At 30.2% G+C, this 23,981-nt stretch overlaps 3 protein-coding genes across 3 annotated transcripts; 1 reads left to right on the forward strand and 2 right to left on the reverse strand.

Annotated features, from left to right (window-relative positions):
* Window positions 1–3,898: 3,898 nt before the first annotated feature.
* Window positions 3,899–4,879, forward strand: LOC112740225 (uncharacterized). Its single transcript, XM_025789008.3, has one exon. The coding sequence runs from the start codon at window positions 4,131–4,133 to the stop codon at window positions 4,338–4,340; it is 210 nt and encodes a 69-aa protein (XP_025644793.1). The 5' UTR covers window positions 3,899–4,130; the 3' UTR covers window positions 4,341–4,879.
* A 9,469-nt stretch (window positions 4,880–14,348) lies between these two features.
* Window positions 14,349–15,454, reverse strand: LOC112740226 (uncharacterized). The gene is made up of 2 exons (XM_025789009.3): window positions 15,046–15,454; window positions 14,349–14,954 (listed from the first exon to the last, which is right to left on the reverse strand). Exons 1-2 carry the CDS (start codon window positions 15,399–15,401, stop codon window positions 14,363–14,365), a joined length of 948 nt encoding a protein of 315 aa, XP_025644794.1. The 5' UTR covers window positions 15,402–15,454; the 3' UTR covers window positions 14,349–14,362.
* Window positions 15,402–22,483, reverse strand: LOC112740529 (uncharacterized). The gene is made up of 2 exons (XM_025789200.1): window positions 22,320–22,483; window positions 15,402–16,419 (listed from the first exon to the last, which is right to left on the reverse strand). The coding sequence occupies exons 1-2, from the start codon at window positions 22,481–22,483 to the stop codon at window positions 15,402–15,404; spliced, it is 1,182 nt and encodes a 393-aa protein (XP_025644985.1).
* Window positions 22,484–23,981: the final 1,498 nt, after the last annotated feature.

A 23,981-nucleotide genomic window follows, 5' to 3' on the forward strand; every position in this document is an offset into this window, starting at 1 on the left:
GAACATTTGGAAATAGTTTAAGACTTTTGGGGCCATTAAGGGTTATAATGAGTAGGGTAAGATAGAATTTAGAATCAACTTTAATTTTATTTATGAATTGAAATTTTTATATAAACTCAATCTTATCGTATCTTTGGATCGAGAATATTTTAATCCTAACTTTAACTGTTCTTAATCTACGGGTATTTTCGATCCTATCTGTGGGTTACAAAAAAGATATAATATTATTATATAACTTGATGATAATTTAAAATAGAATTGAATTTTGTGTAAAAAAATTACTAATAAATTATTAATTAATTATATTTTTTTAGTGGTTAAAAATTTTTTGTATTTAGTTAGAAGTCTTTAGTTCAACATCCACTTAAAATATATTTTTATATAAATATATAACATATAGATATATAGGATGTGGGTTGGTCGGGTAGGGTTGAGACTCAATTTACATCCTATCCAATCCACACGAAAATCTTATCTACTGCAGATTGGATTGACAATTCTACCCGATCCAGCGAGATCGGATTAGGTATATGCAGATAGAGTGCATATTGGCACACTTATTAATGACTAATTCATTTGTTCTAAATTTAAAATTGCCACATGTCTAGTGGAAAGCTATTTTAATTTGTTAGTGGGTTCAGAAACCAATTCACTAAGCCTTTAATTAATAAAATAAAATAAAATACAATGAGTGGTGAGCTTAGGTGATGGTTGATTGCACAATTCATGATAATACTGTAATAGAATAGAACTAAGCTGGGCCATCCCATGAAAGAGTATAGAGTTTTTCTTTTTCCATAGAGTTCGTGTAACACTTCCTTTTGTTATACATTTTCATGGTTTTTGAAAGGTTTGTTAATTAATGTCTCTGTCTGTTTTGTTGTTCTCTCTTTTTCATTTCATGTGTCTCTGACTTTTTCTCAAATTTTTAATGTCTTTATCTATCTGTTAATCTGTTATATATATATCTTGTTCTGTTTCGGAAAAATGATAGAGTAGGTCCCATCCCATGTGATTTTGTTCAAATTGCATGAATTAAGTTTATTTTTATATACTATTTTTTTATTTTGTTATAAGTTGGGTTGGCCTAATAGTTAGCTTACTAGTATATTTAAGTAAATATCGAAGATTTAAATCTCGTTTTGTATATGTAGTAATTTATTAAGTAACAACAAATTCTTAAATAGAAATCTGATCCATAATGAATTAGTCTTTAGTCTATCGAACTAAAAATACTATAAAAAAACTAAAAAAAAAAATTTTACTATAAATACTAAAAAAATATTTTGCTACAAATTAAATCATAAATCAATAAGAGATTTTTTTTGTTTATTATTATAACAATTTTAGCACTAATAAATATGTTACAATACTCTGCTAGTTGAGTTTTTATCATATCTTATATACAGAGTTACCCCTAAATTTAGAGATGGCAATCGAGTGGGACAGGAGATCAGAAGATGTCTCTTTGCTTTTGTCTTCGCTCTCAGATTTGCTCTCCATCTTCACTTTTAATTCTTGTTGTGAGGAAATATTGTTTTCCATTTTCATTTTTTTGGGTTTCATTTTTCATGGAAATCCTATTTTCTATTTCTCTCTATATTAATAATTTATATGAAAATTTTAATAAAAAATAATAAAATTTACAAAATATTATTATAACATATAAATAGAATATTATTATAAAAAATAAAAATTTTACTAACCAAACTTTGGTCTCAAAGTTTAGATTCAAATATCATTACCCGATTTACTTCTAATAATATGGTTGAATTAATTGAGGCATTGAAGTTTAATTTGAACCCAAAACATTTACACTAGGTTTAATTTGTGAACTGAATAAGATGAATAGTGTGTTATCTCAATATTAAAAGTGTGATACATCTGTATTATTGATACAAAAAGAATATCTAGTATTTATAGTCCTATGTTAGTGAAAATAAGCAAGTTATATTTATTAATATGAGAATTATTTAGATAAAAACATCTAAAATATTTTTTAAGATATTTTTTATTAAATAAAATTTAATATATATAATTCATTAAATCGATTATACATGTTTAATTTTAATTATTAAAAATTTTTTAAAAAAATATTTTAGATATTTTTATGTAAATAACTCCTTATTAATACAGCCTAACCTTTTTCCTTACAGCTGTTCTTCTCAATATCCTATTTTGATGTTTATCAAAATTTGCAATATGTGACAAATTTAGTGCTTTTTTCTTTTTTTAATTTTACTTTTCATATTTAGACTTTTGTTTATATATTTGTTCACTAATATCTATTTGATAGTTACATACTATATTCATTCCATGAGATTTAACTAATACGAGAAATAATTTTAGAATCATAAAAAGAAAAACGAAAAAATTAAAATACTCCATTTTCTCCCAATTATACTCTCTCCAATAGTTGCATTGTCATGCATGTCACAAGTTCCTAATAACCATAATAATAATAATAACAACGATGATAACAAAATGAATTTTACTAAAAAGACAATGAAAAATTTTGACAATGTGAATAATGAACTGATTATTAAGCTCAATAGAAATGAAAAAGTGAACACCACTCCACAAATTATCCTAAATTCAAAAACTCCCATCCAATTATTTTACAAAAACAACAATCCAAACTCTAATTACAAATTGTTTTCACTCCCAAATCATTTTTCTTCTCCAGACAGTAACTACCCTCCGACATTCTTCACTGACCATCCAACCCTCAGCGGCGTTCAGCTTCGGCCCCAGTCCACCAGCCTCTCTCGCGTGTGTCTGTCTCGGTCGCCGGCAGCCAACAGGTTGGACGGATGTCTCCTTCCCGCCGCGGGTCTTTGAGTCATCCGCCGGCAGCCCGCGTCGAGGCAGGCCTTCCTCGTTTTGGTCGCGCGTCCCTAGTGCCTAGTTCGCCGCTCTCTCTCATGCCGATGTGCAGTCTGTGGGTCGCGTCCTGCCATCACTGCCCTAGCTTCCCAGTCCGTCGCACTCGTGACAAAAAAACAACCATATACGTAACCAATAATAATAACCATCCGACTACGTATAGAGATGAACATTCGACTTTTACGAACAAAAAATAATCATCAAATTACTCACTAAAATAACCATCTGTCTCCTGTATATCGCGGATGAAGATGCTGGGACGATGAAATCCGCCAGGAGAGCTACACGGCCGGCGTGTAGGGGGCTGCGTGAATGATGCAACGTGCGCGAAGGGGTGCTCGGACGTTCGTGGTGGGCAAGGCGGCGTCGACTGGTGTACCTAGCAGCGATGGATCAGCGAGATGGAAAGAGAATGAGAGAGAAGAAGGCTCCAAAACACTAACTTCACATGTGGAGAGAGAGAAATAAGTAACTGTCCTTATCTAATTTTTTTAATTCAAAATAAAGAATTATTAAAAATTAATTATCATATGATTTTAATCTTTTTTTTCATTCTATTGTTCACATTATTCACTAATTAAATTTATTATCTCCCTATACTTTCTCTAACGAAATTTTTTACTTTTATCTTTTTAACTAATATTTTTAGGATATACTTTAGCTAACCAAAATAGCAATAAGTAGTGATGACTATAAATTCCTTGCTTCAAAGTGACATATATAAGTGGTGGTGAAAGCTCAAGAACATGGTTAATACACTCAAGCAAGTTATTCTTAATCCAAATCTAAATCAAGCATACACACACACGTGCATGCACCAGTGAATCCACAGTAGCTTAATCTTCTAAGTCTCATCCAACTTGCCCAAAATACTATTTTATTTAGAACAAATTATTGCAAGTTATTCGAATAAAATTATTTCTCTTTATTTATTCAGTTGATATTAATTTTTTTTAACAGAAATTAGTGTTATATTCGTGCAACACGTCGAGTGTTATAATATATATTCATTCTTTATTTATTTTCATATATATTAAACATGCAATTTATCAATTCATATATTAATAATAATAATAATAGTGTAAAGTTCTATATGTATGTCCGATCCTAATTAAATTAAGCTAAGATAATTGAGAACCAAAAATTAATTAAAGATCTCTATATAAATAGTGTGATTGGGGTGTGCTAATCAAAACACGAAACATAGGAATTGAATTTGAGGAAGCTAAGATAATTAATTAAGAATGTTGAACTGGGGACCAGTGCTAGTGTCGGTGGTGCTGTTTGTGTTATTAACACCAGGGTTGTTGTTTCAGGTGCCTGGGAGATCAAGGTGTGTTGAATTTGGTAACTTTCAAACAAGTGCTGCTTCCATTCTCATTCACTCTCTTCTCTTCTTTGGTCTCGTTTGTGTTTTCCTCATTGCCATTAGAGTTCATCTCTACACCGGCTGAAAATTATTGGCTATTTTTATTTCATTATTTGGGAGGAATTCATTTTATGGTTTAATTACTCTACTGGTCCTATAGTTTCAGAAAATTTTCAATTAGGTTCCTATACATTTTTTTTTTTAATTGAGTCCTTACACCAATTTTTTTTTTTAATTGGTCCCTACACTTTTTTTCCTTTTATTTAGGTCCCTGTACCAATTCTTTTTTTTAGTTGGATCCCTATAAAATTAAGCCAATTACTACTAAGAAGGATTTAATTGAAAAAAAAATTTGGTGCAGGGATCCAATTAAAAAAAAATATAGGGACCTAATTAAAAATTTCATGAAACTATAGGAATCAAGAGAGTAATTAAACCTCATTTTATTTCCGACCATATAATTGTGGTTATTGGTTTAATGTTGCTTTCTTTTTAATATTATTAAGTGTTTGTTCTTGTTTTTTTCCGGGGTTTAATTTGAGTTTAGTCTAGTGAATTACCATGTATTTGGTTTTCTTATTTGGAGAGTGAATGTATTAATTTAGTAGTAATTAATTATTATTATTATTATTATTATTATTATTATTATTATTATTATTATTATTATTATTATTGTGTGGATGGACTTTCGAGGTATAGTTCGTCTTTTGCGCTGTTATAATACGCTTTTTTTTAATGTAATGAGAATAACTCGGATATTAAAGAACATAATGGGTACCTGTAAAAGACATTTCGACGCTCAAGTCAGTAAGTGTTTAAAAGGTATAAGAATTCTATGATTATAGAATGTTACATGAAATAAAATTTATCATATGGTCTCCTTTGAGATATAAAAATTGGTGCCTTTATAAGTATATGGTTGATGAATAGAGTTGATGTTATGACTGTTGTTCATTAAGTCAGAATAATGGTTATTAAGATCGTCCGTTACAAACTTAGAATAAAGGCAAATAAAGTCGAATTATGACTCATAATGTATAATAAAGACTAAGTTATAAAGTAACCGGATGAATTATTGATATTTTTGTTTTTTCAATGTCCAGATTAATTTCAACATTGTTGTAACATACGTTCATTCTTGAGATATAGATCTTCCATTTCTTGTAATTATTTTCTTACGCTTATTATTAGGCTCCGTTTATGCCTTTTTTTTTTTTTTTTTCTTATCTCATAATTAAATTATTGATATTAGAATCTGATTAATAGAAATTAGACTAATCCGATTTGAACCGATTAAAGTCTAAAAAAAAAAACAACTAAACATTCAGTTAATTGGGCAAAGGGTTTAACTGTTTAAGTGTGAATTCCTACCACGCTTTAATTTTCCCCCCCTACTGATTGATATATATAGTTTCAATTAGTAATTATTATTGAATCATGCATAACTGATTAATTGTACATTTGAATAAAAATACTATACCATTCTGTTGGTTAGTTTTACTAAATTTACAATTAGATTTTTATATATTTTTTTAATTGAGTCTTACATGATTTTTAATTTTTTTAGTTAGGTCTTTGTTAATGTAAAAGATCGATATTATAATTAACGGAATATTTCTTTACAAATTGAAGGTACCTACAATTAAGAACCTAATTAGATTTTTGACCACATGTTTTTTAGAAAGAATATTTTATTAATTTTAATATTTTTAACATAAAAAGAACTTAATTACAAAATTAGAAACAATGTAAGGACTTAATTAAAAAAATATAAAAATATAGAGATCTAATTATAAATTTGATAAAATTACAAAGACTAAAAAAATAATTAAAAACAAAAATAAATGTATTTGATGTCAAGCTAAAGAAATAACAAAAATAAACAAAAATAAATTTGTCAACAAAACTCTTATTTATTTATTTTTTTAAATATTGAGGCAAGCTAATAAAGACATATTAACACTTTTTTAAGAATAATTATTTTTATGTTTACAACAAATCGCATTAAAATTTAATTTCTAAAAGATGTTTTGAGAATAGATAGTTGACCTTAATTATTTTTATTGCATTTTAAGAATTTTTTTATCGTTAACAAAAATAGTTTTTTTTTATGAGTGTTTTCAAAAATGGGAAGCGGTTTGTGGAGTTTACCCTTTGAATAAGCAATGAGACATTACTGTCACGAAAATCTAAAATTACATATAAATAATTTTGGAAGATTTTCAAGTGTACCGTCATACTGGTGTATCAATGATTTTTAACCGTTGATCTTAATTATATATATTATATATATTTTTTATAATTAAGATCAACGGTTAAAAATAACTGAAACACCAATATGACAGTACACTTAAAAATTTTTCAATAATTTTAGGGCCTGACACACAGTCTTATCAGCATTAAAATGTAATGAAATAAAATTAGGAAGGGAAGAAGAATAGATAAAAAATTATGAGTAACCCATTAGTGTTGGGTTTTATTTAGCCACTTATTATTTTTCTTTTAGTAAAACTTTAAAATTGGTTTCCAAATTAAACTTGTTTCATGTGATTATTCCTTTAATTTGTAATATTTGTTATTGTAAATTTTGGCAGTTTAAAATAAGAACTAAAATGTCCCTTTTTATGAGTTTAGAAGCTAATTTGTCTCAATTTAAAAATTTGCGAAGAGTGATCATATATTACATTAAAAAAGATTGGTAAAAACTCAGGTGCAGTCGACTTCACGTGAAGTTGATAATTGAGAGTCGTTAGATAATTTGTGAAGTTGATAGTTGAGAGCCGTTAGATAAAAATTTAGTCAAATTAGTTAAATTATCTAACGATTCTCAATTATCAACTTCACGTAAAATCAACTGCACCTGAATTTCCACCAAAAAGATTAACAATGACGATGCATTTAAATAATTTAAAGGGCATAGTACTCACAAATCATTTTATTTAATCAATATACATTGTTGAGGAATTTAATTTATCACTAACCCTATATGATAATAATAATTTATTATTATTCATCTTTTATCAACATCTGAAAGGCATGAAATATAAATATAGAATAACCATTGTGTGGAAAATTAATAAACGACTCATTGTGGAACTCAAATAATGCTCATCAATATTAACCTAACATTTATTCATTGTCAACTATGTTTCAGTAATTAACTAATTATTAATTCAACAAGATGAAACAAATCTAATCTCATAAGTAAAATTAGTTTTAGTGAAAGGTCATTTCATAGTTTTAAAATAATAAGTTGCATAATGGTTATTTTAGTATATCACCAACAAATGTGACATGGCCACAAATAAAAACAAAGGGTAAAATCGTCCACAATTTTTGAATATGTCGACAAAAATACTTCACTTTTCGTAACGATAAAAATATTTTTAAAATATTATAAAATATGATAAAAATATTTTTAAAATACAATAAAAATAATTTAAAAATATTATCTTTTATAAGTAACAAATAATTTTTATATTTCACAAATTATTTATATATATATTTAATCTAATATTTTATAAAAATATTTAAATATTTATTCAAAAAGTACATACAAAAAATCAGATTTAACCAAATTGTAAAATCTCTAAATTTTTTTTTATCTTTTTAAAATATTCTTTATCATTGACAAAAACAAATTGAAAAAGAATCTATTTAATATAAATTTGTTAAATTTTAAAGATAAAAATATTTTATTTATTAATTATACTTAAAAAAATCACATCAAAATCTAATATTTAAACCACTTTTTAAGAATATATATAATGCTGGATATTTTGTGACGTTTTATAAAATTTATCCGTGGGATTAATACCTATTAAATAAGCTTAATTTTCATCCTTGCATCGCTTTTTATTGATTTTATGAATGCAAACCATTATTTGCAAAAAATTTATCGATGAATGGAATACTCATGGATAATGATTTACTTAGGTGGCCGGTAAATGTTCGAAACCTATTTGCGAGTCCCCTCTCTCTTTCCATCCTAAGCTTCTCACCTTTATATAACCATTAAATAATCAAATTCCTCTTTCAAAAATTATTCATTTGTTAAATTAGTCTTTAATTTTTTAATTAAATTTATTTTTTAAAAATTTTAAATTAGTCACATTAATCTTTTTATCATTTTTATTGATGATGACATCAGAATTTATTGATATAACATATTAAGTAGTAATATACAGTACACACCTGTCAGTCTTAATTGAATAATAACACGATAAATTTAAGAAATTAGATCAATCAACTCCAAATAAATTAATAAATTTTAATGTCTTAAGGCGCTCCTTAATTTGAGATTGATTTGATCTAATTTCATAAATTTATCATATTAGCACTGTTGAAAATAAGTAGTATGACCATAATCTAATCAATTACGTGTCAAATAATTTGTTATTGTTATTATATTAAAATGTTAATATAATAAGGTCCTTGATTAAATTTAGATATTTATCATTGTGATAGTGATCATAATATTGAGAGATAAATTTTTTATAATTTAATCTAAATTATTCTTGGTCATAGGATTATTAAAAAGGACATTAATAATCCAGAAAGATCAATATATATATAATGGTCTTCATTGGAAGAAGATTAATAGATCTCATTTATTAAATTATATATATAGATGGTGCATATAGATATATATGACCATTGAACTAACTCACTCTGAGAATTCCTAATGGTTATAATTACCGTATATTTGTCAATAGAATATTCTCAAGATGAACATAGTAATAGAGTTTTCTTTGACCTGTGACTATCATAGTAATTAACAATGTAGTTATTATACTTTGATTCTGGACACCTAATATCCTATGATGCTAGTTGAATGGATATTGAGTATGATTTAAATACTTGTAGAATTAATGATTAGTCAATAAAAAACTAATTAGAATTGTCACATATAGTGTATAGTGTGATTAGTGCGGTATCACTTAATATATTACATCAACAAATTTTAATGTTATAACCAATAAAAATGACGAAAGAACTAATATAACTATTTTAAAAGGATAAATTTGATTTAAAAATCTTTCAAGAGGAGCAACGAATTTTGTCATTTTTAGCCTTTATATAAGTGTGGGTGTTGAAAGAATAAGGAATGATTGATGGTAATGGGATGTTGGTGGAGTCCAGTAGTGGTAGGTGTGGTACTTTTTGTGTTACTAAGTCCGGGCTTGATTTTTCAATTACCAGCAGGGAATGCCAAACTCTTCCAACTTTTCAACATGCAAACTAGTTTACTATCCATCATACTTCATGCAATCATTTTCTTTGCCATTTTTTCCCTTTATTCTTTTTTTTCTTTTTATTGCTTTGCATGTCCACCGCAAAATGTTGATCAAGTAAGAGTTGTTTAATTTATACAAACTCAACTTCTCATATAATTCATCAATTCAAACACACACACACATTCTCTTTCTCTCATGTTTGAAACCGCTGCTAAAAATTTAGCCGCACGCTATCTTCTAGCGGGTTATCAATCGTTGTTATCTGTCTGGCAACGGTTGAAAACTGTTGCTAATCGACTATATAACCGCTGCTATTTGTCAGATGTGGTATAGTAGGTGATTTTCTTTCTTTCTTTCTTTTTTTTCATTGTTCATTTAAATATCTCAACACTTTGGTAACAAATCCAATATCAACACAATTTATTTTCTAACGAACCAATTGATGACCAAATAATGTTGAAACCCTACTTTTTACCCTTTCACATTATTGTTTCATTTAGAATTGTTCTTATTCTTGTGTGTGTGTGTGTGTTTTTTTTTTTTTTCACTCTTTTGATTTGTGAAGTTCCTTGATGATCATCATGTGTGACTTCTAAACTGACCAAACATGTTAGTCAACGAAATAAAGCTCAAAGAAGTGAAAATAAATAGTTATAACAAGAGACTTAAAGACGAGAAAATTAAATCATAGCTATGGTGGATGTTATCTCTTCTTAAGACTATAACATGAATTTTGTAATAAATAGGATTTCTATTATAAGGAATGAATATTGTTTTTGTGCAATGGGTTTCGAGGTATAGCTTGTTCTATAAACTATAAAGTAAACTTTTTATTTGTCAAATTTTATGTATTGTTTGGATACTTTAAAGAACACAATAAAAGAGATATTTGACAAAAACACTCCAACACTCAAATTAGCTCAAATTAGTATGTACTCTCATGAAGATTAAAATATAATTGAAAATTTACACGTACTTTTTTTGTCTTCTCATCGGTTATTTTTTAATTAGTTACAATTGTATTAATGATATAAAAATAAAAATTTAACGTTATCATGATCAAACATGAATATATATATATATATATATATATATATATATATATATATATATATCGGTAGTTACAACCGAATTATATCGAATACAGTGAATCATATCCTCCAAGGTCAAAATATTTTGTTTTTAGAGAAAATATTTCATTAATGTAATGAAATGATATGAACGGTCCACTAGGGATTACACACGAGCAAATTTAAAAAAGATTCAACAAGAACTACGATGTAATTGAATAAGTAATTTTCCTAATTTCTCAGTAGAAGTTCCGTTCTCTCTCTGGCGAAGAATTTCATGCTCAGTTCATCTTCTTCATCTTTTCTGCATGAATCGGTGAACCACTTCAACACATATTCCAGATGTCTTCCATTCTTTATTGAAGATTAATTCATTCTTTATTTTCTAGATCTGCCAGCACAAGTTTGTTGCCAACTTTATATCACTTAAATAATTGTGGTTTCTATGTCTAATTGCTTGTATGAAAATATCATATTTTATTTGAAAATATCATGTGAAAAAAATTTTATTTATTTGAAAATCTTATTAATTATTTTGATAAATGTAGTGGTAAGATGAAAAATTATTGCGATTATCTAGGCATTGATAACCATTGCCATTAAAACATATAAAAATAAAATGAATGAACTCCTTGATTTGATTAAAATAATTTGGAGGAAGTTTAAATGTTTAAAATAATTTGGTTATGAAGAATGGTTTGCTCTTAATTTTTGAAGAGCTATATAAATATGTTTTGTTGGTGTATAATTCTACGTTTTTAGCTCTTTCGTTATGTTTATTTCTTATACTCCTTATTTTATATATATATATATGTGTATGTATACTTGCATTGTTTTCATTTGTTATCTTTTTAAAACAATAATATGTCTACATACAATCAATAATAAAGAAGAACGCTTAGAATTGACCTTTAACTATAAAATATTTTTTTTTAGTAGTTTAGTTTTTATTTTTCTTTTGAGAGATTAAGAGAAATAGATTATTTCATTTAATTTATTATTTAAGAGAATAATTATTTCATTAATTATTTCATTTAATTTATTATGATATTAGATGATTAAGAGATTAAGATTTATTGACAAAATGATACTTTTCTCCTTCTATTTTCAAAATGTATACTCTACTCTACTACAAAATTAATATACCATATATTTTAGTCTATTCAATTAAAATATTTTTTAATATTATTATAATATTACGAAGAAGAAAAATATATATTTTATAAATAAAAAAAAGAGAAATAGCCTTTACACAAACCCTAACTATGCTGATTTTATAAATTGTTTATGGTTACATACGACAAAAGGGTGAAGCATTATTTTTTGTTCCAACTTCCAAACATATTTAAGTTCATTCAAGATTGCATTTATGATTGTACAGCTTTAGTGATCAGTATTCAATAGGCTGGACCAAACACCATGGTTGACTGCCTCCTAAAATATGTTGACCAAACCATTGGAAGTTCTCACTTTGGAGATTTTAGTGGGAACAATAATGGAAACTGTACTTGAAAGATTTTGTCATTAATAAAAAGGGTTATTTAATATTTATAGGGTAAAAATTCGATTCGATTTTTGTCTATTTTTTTTTGGAAAATAAGACCATTTTCACTAAAAAAAACTTTAATTTTAATTTTTTTTTATTTAAAAATAATACCATTTTTTTTAAAAAAAATTTGTCAAATAATAATAAAAATTAATTTTATAAAAATTGTATTTGTAATATATAGAGTTTTAAATTTTCACAAACTATTAATAAATTTATTTTTAAAAAAATATCACTGATGATTAAGTGGAGAAAGATCATGACAAAAAGTGATGTCACATAAAAAAAAGTAATTACAGTACAAAGACTTTAAAAAAAAAAAATAACATCGAATAAAAAATAAAAGAGAATGGTGATGTTGATAGTATTTGTATTGGCGTTAATGATGATAGAAGAGATAATGATGATAATGATGTATCACAACACAATAAAAATAGTAGAGATAGAAGTTATAATAATAGGGATGAAGAATGTGATAGTAATAGTAGCGATAGTTGATTTTACTATTGAAATATTTTTTGAAGAGTTTAAAACACTACAAATAATAAATAAAACTTTTTATATACACTAATTTTCATTAATATTTAATAAATTTTTAAATAAAAAGAATCATATTATCTCAAAATAGTAAGATTAGGATTCAAGTGTTTTTTTTTTTACAAAAATTGTGTTGTTATTAATAAAAATAAACAGAAACTGAATTAGATGTTTACTTTTTTTATAGAGAGAAAACAAATTTAAGCCCAAAATTTTTATTTGTCCTAAGCTCATATTTGTTCTTTTTTTTTTTTTACTATGAAAATTGCTACAAGTAGTGAAGTTTTACTCTTTGTTCAATAAATAATCTAGCCTATTGAAAGAATCTAATTTATTGGCTATAAAATATTATATATTCACTCGCATTTTAATTAGTTTTAATTTTTTTTCAATTGTGATAATTGATAATTTAAATGAATTTTTCTTTTTATTTAAGTAAAATTGATTTGATAACCAATGAATAAATTATTATTTTAGTCTCTCAGATTCACGTAATTATTTATTTTGGTCTTTAAAATTTAAAATTTTTCATAGTAGTCCCTTATATTCAGGTTCGGGCACCAATTTGGCCTCTCGACCCTTTCGGTGATGAATCAACAAGCAGAGTGTTAAAGTGGAAAAATCTTGTCACGTTAGACGCTCTAATAATTAAGTGCATGACAACATTTGATTTTGGACCGTATTTGATCCCTGGAATCCTATCTTGTTCCGCGTCGTCCTTCTCCCCTCGCTTCCCATTTCTACTTCATTCTCTGTAGAACCCTAATTTTTTTTACTTCATAATTAACAATCTGTTCTTTCAAATCCTCAATTTCACTTCTACAACTCGTAGCATCCAAAATCCTAAGCTTATTAACATACAAATTCCTCAATTCAACAAATTACAAATCTTCTCACTCTCAAATTCATAGAATAAAAAAAGCAAAGAGTCTTATCCTAAGCACATCATGATTTTTGTCTATAAACAACCTAGCCTTCTTTAATTACTTCTGTAAGAACTCAATCTATTTTCTAACATCCTTACTCAATCCAATATCCCTATTTGGGAAAACATCCAAAAGAGTTGAAATTTTTTTATTTAAATAATGAAAATGGTTAGAAATCAAATAGTTCTAAAGCAAAAGTCACAACTTATAAGATTGAGCACAATAATTAAGAAGAATTTTAGACCGATAGAAAAGTAGGTACAACTCCTTGAGGTAGAGTACGACAATAGGGGAAAGACACTTTGCCTGAAGAATTGCTAAGGTACTCAAATAGATTTTGGGTTATCTCTTAGTCGTAGAGTGAAGACAACGTCCTTCCTCTGCTAGTTGCTGGAGGGAGAAGGCACTCCTTCAGACGGCAACAACCCACCTTTCTCTACGGTGGTGGCTCATGGCTGCTATGTTTGGTATGAGAAATTAGGGGACACCTATGAAGCACAGACACGGACACGGACACGGGACACGACACGACACGCGACACGGCGACACGCGAATTTTAAAAAGTTGTCGGACACGGGGACACGCATATACTAATAATATAATATATTTAAATAGAGATATGTCTTAATAGAGATATTTTTAAAAACAATCATATGATATGCATTTTTCCTAAAGTGTATAGGTATTCAAAAGATAAAATTCTAAACTCCTATGTCTTAATAGAGATAGTAAGAATTTTGTACATCACATGTACACAAAAAAAAAAGTTATCTAAAGTCATTATTTCTCCATCATATATGGTTGATATCTTCATCATTAGAAAAAGTCACTCTTTCCAACTCCGGTTCATCAAGAGAAAGGTGAGCAACTTCAGGAACACCATTTTCTTCATCAATTGGTGAAAAAGCATCTCCAGCAATATCCCACATCATAGTTTCTCCTTTATTATATTGTGGAGTTTTTCTTGAAAGAAGACGAAGATTAGTGTGGACAAATACTAAATTTTCTGCACGTTTAGGCTTCAACTTGTTTCTTTTTAGGGAATGGATAAAAGAATATGTGCTCCAATTCCTTTCACAACAAGAAGATGAAGATGGTTGCCCTAGTAGCCTAAGAGCAATTGGTTGAAGAAATTTTGCTTTACTACCATGAATTAGCCACCAAGACTTTGCATCAACTATGCCTCTATCATTCAAAGAGTCATAATCATCAAAGACACCTCTACCATCAGAAAAGCTTGCAAATTCAATGTTTACCTTTCTCCTCTCTTCTTCATTAGGAAAATACCTCTTCAAGCATTTAACTCTCTCATTAGTGATCTCAATATCTTGATGAGGAGAAACTCGTGTAAGATCTTCTCTCAACCATTGGTGGCTATAATACCTATATAATTAGTGTTTAATCATAAATTAATAATGATTCAATTATCTTTACTTATAAATAAAAGTTATAAACAATAAATGTAAAAAGTTACCTTGGATTCAATGAATGTGCTAAACAATGAAGAGGTGTGCTACTTTTTGTCCATCTTTGAACTAATATTGAGTGCACAACATCGTAGAAGGACGATGACTCTTGTTCATCTTTTCTTTCATAGAGATATATAGCACTTTTTACTTTCTTGATCATTGAATCCCACATCTCATGGACCAAATGAAGAGTAGGTGCATCTGTGTCTGTACTTCTTAAAACATCATAAATAGGATTTGTGAAAGCAAGAATATAATCAATTTTTTGCCACCAATTTTTACTCAAAATCTTTTCTGTAACAACCTCAGCTCTGCCAATATTATCTTCCTTGTATGAAGACCACTTCTCACTTATAACCATCTATTTGAGGCCTTGCTTTAACAACCTAAATCTTTTGAGCATCACAATAGTAGAAGCAAATCGAGTAGGAGCAACATTAAGCAACTTCAATGTATTAAATTCATTGAAAATAGATAACCTCATATGATGATTAACAATAAAATTTTTTATAAAAGAAGCATCGTCAGCAATTTGAGTAATCCATGAGCATTCTTGATAGACAAAATTATTCTTCTCTGTATTCTTAGCTGCACAAATGTCCTTTAAAGCAAGGTTGAGAGTATGAACAACACAAGGAGTCCAAAAAACAGATGGAAATTCAGCTTCAATCAATAAACTAGCCGCTTTACAAACCGGCGCATTATTAGTCACAATCTGCACTACATTTGAGAGACCGACTTCTCTTATCACGTCTCTTATTTGCTTTGCAACATAATCCTTGTCTTTGATCTCATCTGAACAATCTACAGCTTTCAGAAACATAGGCCCACTTTTAGTTACAGCCATAAAATTAAGAATAGGCCTCCTTTGGGGATCACTCCATCCATCACTTACAATGCTCACTCCCTTTCCACTCCATGAATTCTTAGTAGGTTCTAACATTCTCTCCACATGTTGCTTCTCTTTCTCAAGCAAAGTTGTCCTCAATTTATTATATCCAGGAGGAATATAACCATCAATATAATTATTGGCAGCATAAGAAAAAACTTTGACAAAATACGGATTTTTTGCTAGATGAAAAGGTAATCCAGATGAAAAAAATATTCTAGCAATATATAAATCTAGAGTTTCCCTTGCATTCACATTAAAAGCTTTCTCTAAAGGTCCAGTCGCTCTTCTTTTTCTTGAATCAAGTTCACTTGCATTAGATAAGGGTGGAAGAGGAATTGACTTAGCCTTTTTACTTTCATGCAACAATGTACTTTCACTATCAAGTTTTTTAAGTTCTTCAAGCTTTGTTGATGTAACTTTTGCACAAAATCTAATTCCTTTTCCTGAAATCTTCAATAAATGTGCTCTTACTCTAGTATAAGAACCACTGAATAAAACCTTGCAAAATTTACATTGAAATTCAAGATTTTCGCCCCCTTCAATTTTATCTTTCTTTGTTACAAATTTTCATAAAGGCTTATCAACACTTTCTTCAAAATTATTTTGAACACTCTCTGAACTCATCTCTCACAATCCTACAATAATTTAAGAACCAAAATTATTTTTTTACAATTCAATTTCTTGAGCAAAACAGAACCAAAAAAAGCATAAAGAGAAAACAAAACCAAGAAAAATTATTATATAATACTAAACATTTGTGTAAGTAAGCTGAGTTCATTCCCAGCTATATTGTTTAATGTTTACTAAAAAAGAAACAGATAAAAACATATTATAAGAGGTGCGAATTGCCAAGGACCACAACAAAACCTTAACAAATAATCCTTCAATATGAACATGATTACTAAGAAGAGAAAGATAACCTAAAGTTATGAATCAGGATTAGCATTAGAACCATGATATATATAATAACAGCATATACATAAATGCATATAGAACAAATTATAGACAAATTGCTATCTAGAGTCTAGACATTTTTACACTAAAACTCAAAATAAAATAAATTTATTTCTAGGAATCTAACAAGTCACTGCCTTATTCCTCTTCATATACATAAGTGCTGAATACTGGCCCCATCGGTCCCTTAGCCTCTGAACTAGAGCCACCACCACCGTAACTCTTGCTCCACTTCTCACTATTGAAGAAATTAAACCAGCCACGTCACTTCTATGATCTTCAGATCCTAACTCCTAACCCATCAGGAAGTGAGACTAGCTCCACTTCTAAGTTCTAAACCATCAAGACTCAAGAGTAACCTTACCATCAATCCAGTTTTTTTTCTCTTGTCTTTCTTCTATCAGTTCTGTGTCTTTCTATTTTCTAGTTTCTAATCTTCTCATAGCAGCAGTAAAAAATTATGAAAGAAGTATCTAATAATACCTAATTCCAGAAGCACAAAACAAAATAAAATAAAACCAAACCAAGAAGATGCACAGAACAAAATAGAAATCCAAAATCAAATGAAAACACAAAACTAACAAAACAAATCAGAACCAAAGAGAAGCACTGAGGCCAGAAAAAAAATAGAAATACAGAACCAGAAAATTGATTGATAGAAAAATAAATATTCTCCCTTACTTGAAATGGAGGATGCAGAAGAGCACAGCGGAAGAGCACGAGAGCAGGGCAACGGTCACGGTAGAAGTGGCGACCGGGGAGGTGGTGAACACAGCAGAGAGAACTGGAGCAATGACGACAACAAGTGGTGGCTGGAGAAGCAGTGATCAGCAGCGAACAGCGATGACATGCACCGCAGAAGAAGTGGCGACAGTGAAGAGGAGATGCTGAGATTAAGAGTGAGTGGGTATGGAGAGAGATGATGAACATCCACGGCGGTGACGACCGGAGGTGGCGGCGATGGCTGGAGGTGGCGGTAGACTGAGGTGAGGAGATGGTGAGTGGGTGTGGAGCCACGGAGCCAGAGACGGATTTGGGGGTGGAGGTGAAAGGTTTTTAACTTTTGTTAAAGTGAAGGGTGAAGTGAAACTGATGAGAAGAGCTTTTCAAAATGTCATTGGACCGTGTCGGGCCGTGTCCGGCTGATTTTTTTGTTTTTTTGGACAGGACACGGGAGACACGCATGTCGGACGAGTGTCTCCGTGCGTCGTGTCTGAAATGTGTCCGATACGCCGACACGACAATTAAACAAAGTGTCCGTACTTCATAGGAGGACACACTCTGTTGGTACGAGGGATTAGGGACACACTCTTGATATGTTTCAGATTAGAATTACAAGGAAGAAAAATTAGATTATATCAAATAAATTTTAAAAACATTCTAGCCATATTTAAAAATTTCATAATTACTGTTAAATCCATATAGGATCATATTTAGAATTATTAATTTGTGTACATAACAAAATTTAAAATGAATATACTTATTAAAAATAGACCCAAGTTGCACGAAGCTTCCACGTATATATATATATATATATATATATATATATATATATATATATATATATATATATATATATATATATATATATATATATATATATATATATAATTTTTAATTAATTCTTTTATAAATAAAAGATAAGTTATTCTTTATAATTTGTTTAACGGTTATTAGAGGAATTTAACTGTTACCATAATAAATACTAACCATCTATTCACTTTAATTTTAAAAATCAAATCATTCCATCCTAATAAAACTATTTTTATAAATTACAAGAGATTTTTAAAAAGTCTTAATTTTTTTTCCAAACCACTTAATGTATTAATTGATTCCAAGGCAAAAAAAAGTTCAAAAACTAAAAAGAACGTATAAAAAAAATAAAAAACAGAACGAGAAGATTAGAGTATAGATAATTTATCTAAAATCTAATTGCAACTTATTATATGTTCTATTGAAGTAAAAACCAAGCAACTCTTTTACCAAATTCCAATAACATTTAATCGTTTTTTTTTTTTGTCATATATCACAACACTACACAATAATTTCTCAAATCTATTTTAAATAAATCTATGGTAGGCTCAATTTGTTTTTCTCGTTCCTTTGCATGCATTCATGTTTATTTTTGTTTAGTTATTGCTGGAACCAACCCCACTACCATTGACGAATCTTAGATTTATACCCATTTGACATGGAATAAACTAATAAGTCACACATTAAACAACTACTTAATTAATTTTGAATAGCAATTCAACTAGTGTTAACCATGATAATACAATAGATTTTTGTCAATAATCAACAAATATATCATAGGTGTTAACTTACCTTTATTTATAAGAGAATTAGTTAGAAATCACTATATATATATATATATATAGAGGGTCATCTTTTTCATTTTATTTACCTATGAATAAAAAATTTAAAAAAATTGGTCCGCACTTTCGCATTCTATATATATAAGTCAAGAAAATGGGTTGATGCATTTCAAAAATTCTCTTTCTTTTTCTCTCGGTCACTAAATTTTCTTGTTATTTAAATCATTTTTTATTAGTAATAATATAGATTCAATTATAATTAATTTTGTAGTTGGAGTACATATAAAATATAATCACCTAATAAATATTTTTTAGATTAATTACTTTATGTACTTCTTATGTACTCTTATTATAAAATTAATTATAAGTGAACATACATTATATTCAAATGTTTGTACTGTAAAGTATAAAGTTTGTTTGTTAATTTACTATTCATACACTCAATTTTTTTTTGTCTCATGTTCGTTATGCTGTAAAATTTACTGCCATTCATATCCTAAATCCTCTCTAGCGTCACTCACTACTTATAAGCATATAATGGAAGTTATTGTAGTCTTGTGGATGCTAGAGGAGTTGGCGCAAGAGCTAGCAGAGGAGGTGTAGGAGCTGTTGCGGTGCAGTAGCTGTTATTGGTCTGGAGGTGTAGGTGTAGAAGGCCACGTTCAAGTCCAGCTATTTTATGATTGTACAACAATATATGTACGTGCAAGAGAGGAGGAAGAGCAGTGTCATTGCTTCGCAGATTTGAAAATCAAGAAGGGTCATGCCTGAGAGCATTATCTTATACAGATGTGTTTGTTATTTAGATGATTTTTTATTAATAATGATGTAGGCTCAACTAAAAATAATTTTGTTTCAAGAGTACATAAAGAATACATAACTTATAACTAAGGTGTAGGCTTTATATACTCCTTATGTACATAAACATAAAGAACACTATTTAAAATCTACAATGGTATACCAATTTCAAGAAATGAATAATTGACAAAATTTATCAATCATAACAAAACTAAGTTCTCAAAAAAATTTTAATTGAACACAGAAACACAGCATAACAGAACACAGAATACATAACATAACAGTAAAGAATAAACAAAATAGTACATTACAAGAATATATGAATAATACCGACCTTAGTTGGTTAAAAAAAAACGACGCGTCAAAAGAGCCCCAGATTCAAACTAGTTAAAATCTTTTTAAAACCAAATCACAGCCCACAAAATGAAAAACAACTATCTGGAAACATGCTAAAATAACCATTTAAATAGTTTTAACTAAAGGACAACAACAGTCAACTAATCTACGTGTCATTACATGCAAAGGTCCACACAGCGAGCGAAAACTACTACGCTATTTAAACCAAACTTTTGCAAACCTTTCTGCGCTAAAATTATTTTAATATCAGACATCTAGAACAATAGCTTGTTATGCACGTTCCGGCAAATTGAAATTGTAACAATTGATTTCTTCACTTTGAAAAATCAAACAACAAAACAAGATTCATCGCATGTAATTCCAGTAATAATAGAAACAATTATAATAACAAAAAAAAAATTCTTCTCACTCACCTCCGGTTGTTTAACAACGACACCTGCGACGGAAAACACGGGGGCAACCACACTGAGTGCTGCCGGCGTCGGAAGAGGTGCGCGCTGGAGGGTGAAACGGGGGGTCTAGTCGCGCCGAAGGTGGGTGAGACTCGGTGGTTTGGAACGACGCTGAGGAAGGGTGAGCCGCGGTGTTCTGGTACGGCACTGAGGGTGGGTGACCCGGGGTGTTCCGGTACGGTCTTGTTGCAGGGTGAGCCACGGGTGTCCGGTGACGGAGGGCGAGCTGCGGGAGACACGCGAGGGAGGCTAGGCGCGAGAGAGGCTCGGCGCTGATGCCAGGTTCCAGACCACGCGGCGGGAGACGGTTCAATGTTCAGCTTTGAATGTGAAGGGTTTTGTGGGTAAGATTACGGTAAGTGAAAAAATGGGGATTGGAAAAAATTATGATTAGGGATTAAGTGGTGGTGGTTATCACAAAAATAAACAGCACTTTTGGAATTAGGATAAATATGGATAATTTTGATTTTTAATTCATATTGAGCCAAATAAATAGCCCATTGTACACGTTGTATAGATACCCTATTGGCTCCCTAGCGAGATTCTAACCATAATTAAGCAACTGGAGAACCTGCAAAAGTTGTCTCCCTTAAAACAAGTGTTTTCTGTGTATGTGTAGAAGTTGTCTTTTGTATCTGATCACGGGTCATTTTTTTTGCCCCTTATCAATAAGTTTCTATATGTGTAGAAATTTTCATCAATTTACACCATAACAAAATCCTTTTTTTATCCATATAATCATTCTCACTATCAAATGAACTTGAACAAGGAGACTCATATTGAAGCGATCTCCATACTAGTATCAAATTGTATAATTTCTCACTATACCATGACTTAGAAAATCAAATTCTACTTACTCATGAGATTTTCTAAGGCAATTATTTCATTTAAAACATGAACAAAATAGCTCTTTAACACGTATCCTATATTACAAAATAGCTCTATTCTTAGTTTGCATCCAATACTTGTCCATTGAATATATGACAAGTTTAATATACCTAGAAGTAACATTAACTAACTCGTTGATAAACATAACCATAAGGTACTAAAAAAACTCAACATATTTATAATTGTAACGACCCAACTCCTGGCACGTCGTAACCAATGCTAGGCGCTATTATTCAACTTATCTTATAATATCTAGACTACATATGTTAAGTATATACATATAAGCCTGTATCACTTATTGAGATCGTGTGTTAGCCAGATATAAGAGATAAGTTTAAGTAATTAAAAATACACAGCATACATATCTAAATGCAAGAAATATCATGTACTGCCCGTAGGCTCAAATTTCAAGCATCATAATAGAGTTTGACATAATACGTTGACTGCTTGTTTATGTATACCAGACTTATATACAGACTTATATATATATGATAACTGTGTATGTACGAAAGATATTAGTCCGTTAAAAATCTATACAAGGTGAAGACAAAAGACTACTAAACTATTGATAGATGATAATTGGAAGAACTCGTCCAGTGGTGCAAGAAGTCAATCAGACACACCTGTGATAATTGGGGACTGTTATCTCGGAGGCATCCCCCCAAGGGTTTTTGAACAGCTCTGCTACAGAAGAGGTTGGTGGGGCTGCAGGCATCGGTACATCAGGAATTGCTTGCCAGTACTCTGGCTGATGAAGCATCAGAGACTTTGGCTTGTGTTCTGCCATGTGCGGAGGATACAAAGGAAAATGATAATGGGTTTCCGCTTGGATGAAGCTCGGATAGCGGAAAATCGTAATGTATGTTCGGGCCAAACTCTAAGCTAAGAATACAATTTGCGAAGGGTCGGTTCGAGAGGTAGTAGGTAAGGGTATGTGGACCACCCTAGATTATTGTGTCTCCCGTCACTAGATCCACATACTGTCCGAACGCTGGGTACTCAAAGAAGATTACGCCTGTTCCCATCTACAAAACGTGAAAAATTAGGAGGTGAGAACCTAAAGTTTCCAACAGGATACTAAGCAGGAAAACTAAGGAGTTTTGCAGCCTAAGTTTAGGAATTCCCGTAGTTACGTCAATAAGTCGCGCAAACAAGTACAAGCACAATTATATAGCAAAATAACAATCACAAGTACAAGTATGTAGTCACAAATACAGAGAAATGTATCAGCCAAGTATGATGCATGACTGGTCTTATGTATGCCATAAGCTCATGCGTCGGTTGACTACTCGCAACCCGATGTTACCCAACCCTAAGTTCGAATATGGTTAGTCCACTGTGTACAGTCATGGACAGGTGCCTCATGAATTTCAATAAACCGTATAGAATCGCGACACTAAAAGAAATGACTCAAAGATGTGCTCATAGCAAGTAATGATCCATATGGTGGATGTCACAATGTTCATATAGTCACTGGCTAAGCGGAATGAAAATTTGCTCTACTAGACAGCCACTAGCACCTTAGGATCTATATTTTCTCTTCGAAACACATCTTATGAAATTTTTTCTAAGAAACTTCTCTACCCTTAGCCTTTAATGACTCTTGTGCCCGATCTATTTTCTCTGAGTCTCTTAAATTTTTTGTCACAAATTATCACTTTATCCATAGTTTTTTTGAAGTACAAAGAGCTCAACACCGTCAGGTGGAGCATTGGAAAATAAAAACCAGATACACAACACGTCAAAGACCTCAAAGAACCTAGTGACCCCGAGTCATCTTCGACATTACCATCAACAACTACAAGGTGCATCCCCAATCCATTCATCAGAGAGGCTAAAAGACCTGCTTATAATGTCCACTACATCTGATGCCTGATCTTTGAAGATTCTGGCATTCCTTTCTTGCCAAATTGCCCAAATAACTGCAAAGAACCCAATAAACCACCGCTTTCGATCCATCTTTCTCCCTGAAGCGTTTGTCCAACTTTCAAAGTGTTGCTTTAGAGAACCTGGCACTGTCCAAACCCTTCCAAGAACAAATAGCCAAGCACACCACACCTGCCAAGTGAACTCACAACCAAGAAATAAATGAAATGCAGACTCTACAGATTTGTAACATAAAACACACATATCATTATTCCGGTCAAGGACCCCTAATCTACACAGGCGGTCCTTAGTCGTCGCCCTGCCAACCAACATAAACCAAGCAAATAACTCAATCCTTGGTGGGACGAACCCTCTCCAAATAGTGCTAGTGAAGCTATAGCTCTGGATTTCCTCCGGAA

This window comes from Arachis hypogaea, chromosome 14 (genome assembly GCF_003086295.3).
Source record: "Arachis hypogaea cultivar Tifrunner chromosome 14, arahy.Tifrunner.gnm2.J5K5, whole genome shotgun sequence".
Taxonomy (NCBI): domain Eukaryota; kingdom Viridiplantae; phylum Streptophyta; class Magnoliopsida; order Fabales; family Fabaceae; genus Arachis; species Arachis hypogaea.

Bases quoted from the DNA above. Each gene is read 5' to 3' on its own strand.
- LOC112740225 (XM_025789008.3), top strand. From the start codon at position 4,131: ATGTTGAACTGGGGACCAGTGCTAGTGTCGGTGGTGCTGTTTGTGTTA.
- LOC112740226 (XM_025789009.3), bottom strand. From the start codon at position 15,401: ATGGTTATAAGTGAGAAGTGGTCTTCATACAAGGAAGATAATATTGGC. The intron at 14,955-15,045 runs GTAACTTTTTAC...CTAATTATATAG, and splicing joins GCACATTCATTGAATCCAAG to GTATTATAGCCACCAATGGT.
- LOC112740529 (XM_025789200.1), bottom strand. From the start codon at position 22,483: ATGGCAGAACACAAGCCAAAGTCTCTGATGCTTCATCAGCCAGAGTAC. The intron at 16,420-22,319 runs GTGTGTCTGATT...GGTTTTATTCAG, and splicing joins ACAGTCCCCAATTATCACAG to TGGTTCTTATACTAGAGTAA.